Genomic DNA, 6,001 nt, shown 5'->3' with positions numbered 1-6,001 from the left:
GCCTCCCTCCCCGCCCTCCCCGCGCGGCGCTCCCGCGTGTGCTGCTGTGTGAGTGCGTGTGTCTCCCTCTCGCCTATCGCACACGCTCCGGCACTAGTGCAGGCGGCTCCCAGCTCTGCTCTCTAGCTCCGACCGCTGCGCTCCCGCCTAGCCGCCGCCGCTGCAGTCGCAGCCGGGTACGGTGAGTGACTGAGGTGCAGCCGCCGCGCTCCCGGACTGGCCGCCGGACCCCAGCCTCAGCAGGCTGCACCTCACCGGGGCCGGTCGGCCGGGTGACTCCCGCAGGGGCTCTCGGTGCGCCCTCGGGCCACCGTCCCAGCCGGGACGCACTCCTCGAGGGCTGCGCACTCCTTCCCCGCCCGGCAGTCCGCCGATCCCCGCACCCCGTGACCGCTGCACCGTCTCGTCCCGCAGGACCTGCCCGGACGGGACCACGCTGCCGCCGCCGCCTCCGGGAGCAGCGCTTCGGGGCCGGCCTGAGCCGAGCCGCGCGGGGCCGCCGCTGCCGCGGGCGGGGGATGGGGCTGCCCGCCAGGAGCGCGGAACCCGCAGGGGGAGCGCGGAGCCGGCGCGCAGCCTGAGAGCCCCGCGCAGCCTGCGCCCCGCCGCTCCGTGCGCTCCCGCCACCGCCCGCGCCTCGATGGCGCCATCGCCCCGCCACTGACCGGCCCGCGTCGCTCGCCCAGCCCGCGCGGCCGCCCTCGGAGTCCGGCCAGCCGCTGGGGCAGCGGCCTGCAGCCCGCGTCCGCCCGCGCCCTCCCGCCCGGCCCCGCCATGGCGCTGCGCCGCCTCCTGCTACCGCCTCTGCTGCTGTCGCTGCTGCTGTCGCTCTCGTCCCTGCACCTGCCGCCCGGCGCAGACGCCGCCCGCGGCCGCGCGGCTAACCGGACCCTTGGCGCGGGAGCCGTCGGGGGTCGGCGTTCCGGAGGTGCCCTAGCCCGCGGCGGCCGCGAGCTGAACAGCACCGCCCGGGCGTCCGGCGTCCCGGAGGCGGGCAGCCGGCGGGGACAGTCCGCGGCGGCGGCAGCGGCGGCGGCGGCCAGCGCGACCGTCACTTACGAGACGTGCTGGGGCTACTACGACGTGAGCGGCCAGTACGACAAGGAGTTCGAGTGTAACAACAGCGAGAGCGGCTACCTGTACTGTTGCGGTACCTGCTACTATCGCTTCTGCTGCAAGAAGCGCCACGAGAAGCTGGACCAGCGCCAGTGCACCAACTACCAAAGCCCGGTATGGGTGCAGACGCCCAGCACCAAGGTGGTGTCGCCGGGGCCGGAGAACAAGTACGACCCGGAGAAGGACAAAACCAACTTCACCGTCTACATCACCTGCGGGGTGATCGCCTTCGTCATCGTGGCGGGCGTCTTCGCCAAGGTCTCCTATGACAAGGCCCACCGCCCCCCGCGAGAGATGAACATCCACAGGTGAGAGGCGTTGCTGGGTGCCTGCCTTGGGTCCCCAGGCCTCGCCCCCTCTTAACATACTTCCCCCACCTCCAGTCTTCTTCATGCACACACCTCCTCTCTCCTAAGTCACTTCCACAGTCGCTTCCTTTAAGAGCAATAAATCTTGTGGCTCTCCCGCGTTCCATAGGAAGCAGCTAGGCATCCTTTAGTGTTAGAGGGATTTGCAAGACAAAGTACCAATCAATGGAGTTGATGGTGTTCAAGGGTAAGAATTTCACCTATTCCCCAATCTCTAGGCTCTCTTTTTCATGGTGTGTGGCCACTTTACTATGGGTTGTACTGTGCTTAGGTTTTTGTTTTTGTTTTGTTTTGTTTTGTTTTTTAAACTGGAGTGCCACCTTAATATAAAGACCTGAACAGTGTGAGTACCTCAATGAAAAGAATAGCAAGTGGGTTAGTGTAAGCTGGGATGTTCCCAGGGGTTAAGAACGGGATGATATGGAAAGGGTGGTCACCTCTGCTGGGAAGAAGGTTCTTCCCACCTCTGCTGGGAAGAAGCACAGATGGTACGCCTTCCAGTAGGGTGCTTATCTTTCCTGCAGAGGCTGGAGAACTTGTTCCTCCAAGGCAGGCCTCTTTGAGTTAACACTGGATGGTGTTCAGCCCGGCTGGGCATCTTTCACTGCACACATGGTAAAGACAGTGGGGACTGCCCCCTTCCAAAATGTATAACAGGAGCTTAAAACGTGACAGTCCATAGTTGCACTCCGATTGCTTCCCACCCTGTCTCTGGCTCCCAGGGAGATCGTTGGGAAGTCAAAGCCACAACAGGAGCCCTGTCTCTCCTTTAGGAATTGCACAGGCAGAGGATGCGAAGTCAGCTATGCTTCCAGTGTCCCCATGAAGATGAATGGTTGGATGTGGCTTCAATGAAAGCCCTGCCCCAGGAAACACTTCCATTTCTGGCACACAGAGTGGGCACTGCCCTAGTTCCCAGGCCCAGCCCCCAGTCCACTGCTTATGAGTTGACCTACCAAGCCTAGCCTGGTCCATGCACCTTGCTTATTATCCTCATAGCTTGACAACCTCCTCCCGTAGGAGCTCTGAACATTAATCACCCCTACCTTGCTGCAAAGAGGAAGGCAGGTAGAAATTTCTAGGCATCCTGAAGGAGCTGATTCTGCCCCTCCCCCTCAATAATGTGGGTGTGAGAAGACAATATTCCCTGTCAGGTTTCATTGACTCAAATCCACTAAATGCAGACATTTCACACTCAAGTACTAGACTTGGGTTGACTGTAAAGGGAGCATCCCCTTTTAACCCCCTCATTACCTGGGCTAGCCACTCTTCCATTAGCTGCTCTCAGCCTAGACTTACTCAACATCCTTTTGGACTTGAACTAGGATTGTGAGCGATGGTCTGTGGTCTCCATGCCTCGCCATGCAGAGGATGGGTACTGTGAGCAGAATAAGAGCAAGACACCAACACTTCCCAGGAGTTTGTTTGGTCTGGCTGTGAATTCTCTCTTGGGCTCAGCTTGGAGAGCAAAGAAGGACTTGCTCAGGAGCAGCTGCCTTTCTGAAGCAGATGTACCTGTGTTCCTCATCTGTCACCTCTGACCCAGGACTCAGGGGCTCATCGCCTCTTGCCTCCTCTTGTCTCATTAAACCCACCCTGGCTCTTACCTCTTTCTAGTTGATTCTCACAAACCTTTCTTGGGGTTTCTCCCTGTCCTGCCCCTGGTGTCTCGTACACTTTGTTCACCTGTGTTTGATAAGGTTGTGGCCTCAGAGTCTGAGATTAAGTCCCTGTGAAAACCAACATTGCCATGTTGCTCTGGAGAAGCCACTGTTCTTGATAGCAGTCTCATCTTCCCCATAGACTCCCTCTGTCCCACACTAGGGTAACCGTGGTCTCTTGGGACCATTTTTTCTGGGGTGGGAGGAGGAGAGAGAGTGAACCATGAGGAAAGGACTGAATTTCAGGCCCCAGACCATTATGTAAATATGTGATGTTTCTCCCTCAAATTTACCTCCTGATTTCATTCAGTTCACAGCACCTCTCTAGCAGCTGCAGCCTCGCCTGATCAGTGCTTTGGAAACCATTATACTGGTTGGTGCTGGGTGGATAGGGGACAACGCCTATCAGTGTATATGTAGCCGGTAGGGGTGGGGTGGGGTTGGAGATCAGTGATGAATGAGACTCAGAGAGATGAGTGACACTTAAGGACACTCAGGAGTAACCTTGAGCAGCTCAGGGAAAGTCTTTTTCAGTTCTGGATAACTGGCAAGATAGTATATCTTCTGGACCTCTTCCTTCCAAGTGTGTCAGTGTGAGTGTGCACATTACTCTCACGTGCAATGCACCTCTGGATGGGCCCCGGGGGAGGAAGCTCCTCTTTCTCTGCTTATACCTCAGATGTCACTGCTGGCCACCCTGGCTGGGGGCAGTTGTGTAGTGTATGTTGTGAGAGAGGCAAGGTGGGGAAAGGGGGCGGTGATGGAGAAGGTATGGATTCACATAGTAATGAGTTTTTCCTGGGGGGGGGGCAGGAATGCTTCTGGTCAGAGGCCAAGTCGGGAGAGGGGATGTGTTTCAGTTCTGTGGAGCCGAGATGTGTCCATACTGAAAGGGAGAACAGAGCTGTTGCAGTGTGTGAGCCTCCCTGAAGACAGGCAGACCTGAGCCTCTTCCTTCCCTGGGGCAAGCGTTCCTGAGTCTGAGGGAGTTTCGGTGAGAAAAGCCTCATTGCAAAGGGATACTGTGGGAGTTTGAGAAGAGATGGAAGAAAGGATTGGCCATCTGCTCTGCCTTGGTGTTCGCAGGCTGGGCAGCCCTCTGTCTGCCATACACATGCATATTCCTTATGGCTGGACTTTCTTACCTCTCTCCCTCCCTTGCAGCAGATTTTGCTTTTTCTAGAAGTGATTAGCTCTTGCTAGCAGGATTCTGAGTAAGAAGTCAGTGTTTGGAGGGGAACTAGCCAGCTCTCTGGCGATTCTGACAGACAAGGCCGGGGGAATGATGCAAACAGACCTGCACTCAGCTAGTTGGGCCCTGGGGAGGAGAAAGCGATGTTAATGCTGAGTGTCTGAGTGAGGGTGTCCTGCCTTTCCTGGCTGGAACCCCATTTCTATTAGAAGCTACATCCCCTTCTTGCCCCTGCTTTAGGACTTCTCAGGTTGAGGTTGGAACTGCAGGCACCCACTGATTGTCATGTTTCCTGAGTGTCTCTCTAGTTGTTACCTGAGGCTGTTTGCCCAGAGAATGATGGCCCACGTCCTCCAGGAATATGAGCTCTGCCCAGCATCCAGCCTCGGAGGCTGGCCCCTTTTGGCATTCTACTTTGCCCTTAGCTGTCTCACATCCAAACCTATTCCTCCTCCTCACCATGAGTTGATTCATTAATGTCTCGGAGATGAGAATCACTCTAAGGAGGAACTGTGTGGCTTCTTTTTTAAATGGCTAATTAACAGATGGGTCAGGAAGCTATTAAGATGCTGTAGACACAGTTGGTGAAGTCAGAGGTGCCTGTCCGGGACTGGGAGTATGAAGGAAGGTGGGTAGGGAAGATGATGGGCAGGGGAGGATGCTCCGAGAAGCAGAGCCAGAGTGTATGTCATCAGGAGAAGGGGAAGGTATTGGGAGGTAATTCATCTGCAAAGTCTGTCTCTGAACTAACTTTCTTATTTCTAACATAGGCCAGGGAAAACTTTGCTTTGCCCTTTCTCCTTCTAGAAGTTAATTACAAACCAGGAGAGCTCTGCTTTCCTTCTAGGCCAACACTGTTGTAATAGGACCACTCCAGAGCTGAGCAAGTGAAGAACTGTTTCTAAGTATTGGGAGAGACCAGCTGTCAAATCCTCTCACACACCCAGTTTTTTCAAGTACTGTGGGCTCCCCATTATGAATTGATCTGAACTAAATCGGCTTGTTTTTAACTCCAAATACAGGTATTTGGAAGGAAAGGGGAGAAAAGAATCTTACCCTGGGCTGAAGTGCATCCCCCTTTTCATGTTTCCCCTTTTCTTTGAGTTTAAAAAGAAGTGCACATGGGGAAGGTCAGGAAATTACAGAAGCATTACGAAGGAGGGTTAGGCGCAGGAGCCCAGGAAGGCAGAAAGAAGATAACAACAAATAAGACAGTGATTGGGAGAAAAGTTGATGGTTACCACCAATGGAACAAAACACAATGCTGCCGAGCCTCCCACAGGTGTGACTGTTCTGGTTCTTTAATGCATGTGGATACATTGCATGGGAGCCCCACTCACCTAGAGAAGGCAGAATATGGTTCAAACTCCAAAGCACGCTTCCTTGACACACAGCCTAACTGGGTTCATTCTTACTTTAGTGATACAACTAGGCAAATGGTTTTTCAACAGTCTTGAGACCTTGACAACCTTCTGGGGGTCATGTTGCTCACTATCTTCATGTTTCTTTTCTGCACTGCCCCCACCCCCACCCCCCATCCCCCACCCCCCGCACAGAAGACTTGCACATCTGCCTCACCCCGCCCTGTCTCAGAATACATTCATTTCAAGGAATCTGCTGCCCAGAAACCAAGACTTTATCTGTAGTCCTAGTCTGCTAAGGAG

At 55.2% G+C, this 6,001-nt stretch overlaps 1 protein-coding gene across 2 annotated transcripts in view; it reads left to right on the top strand.

The window, feature by feature from the left end:
* Nucleotides 1–734: 734 nt before the first annotated feature.
* Nucleotides 735–6,001, top strand: part of Shisa6 (shisa family member 6) — a 305,326-nt gene continuing 300,059 nt past the window's right edge. For both annotated transcript variants that reach the window (XM_076542625.1, XM_006973641.4), the window contains exon 1: nt 735–1,424. In XM_076542625.1, coding sequence (XP_076398740.1) covers nt 775–1,424 — 650 coding nt within the window. In that variant the 5' untranslated portion in view covers nt 735–774. The remainder of the gene's footprint in view (nt 1,425–6,001) is intronic.

The sequence above is a fragment of the Peromyscus maniculatus genome, chromosome 8 (genome assembly GCF_049852395.1).
Source record: "Peromyscus maniculatus bairdii isolate BWxNUB_F1_BW_parent chromosome 8, HU_Pman_BW_mat_3.1, whole genome shotgun sequence".
NCBI classification, from domain to species: Eukaryota; Metazoa; Chordata; class Mammalia; order Rodentia; family Cricetidae; genus Peromyscus; species Peromyscus maniculatus.
This window is presented reverse-complemented; position numbering and strand designations above follow the sequence as displayed.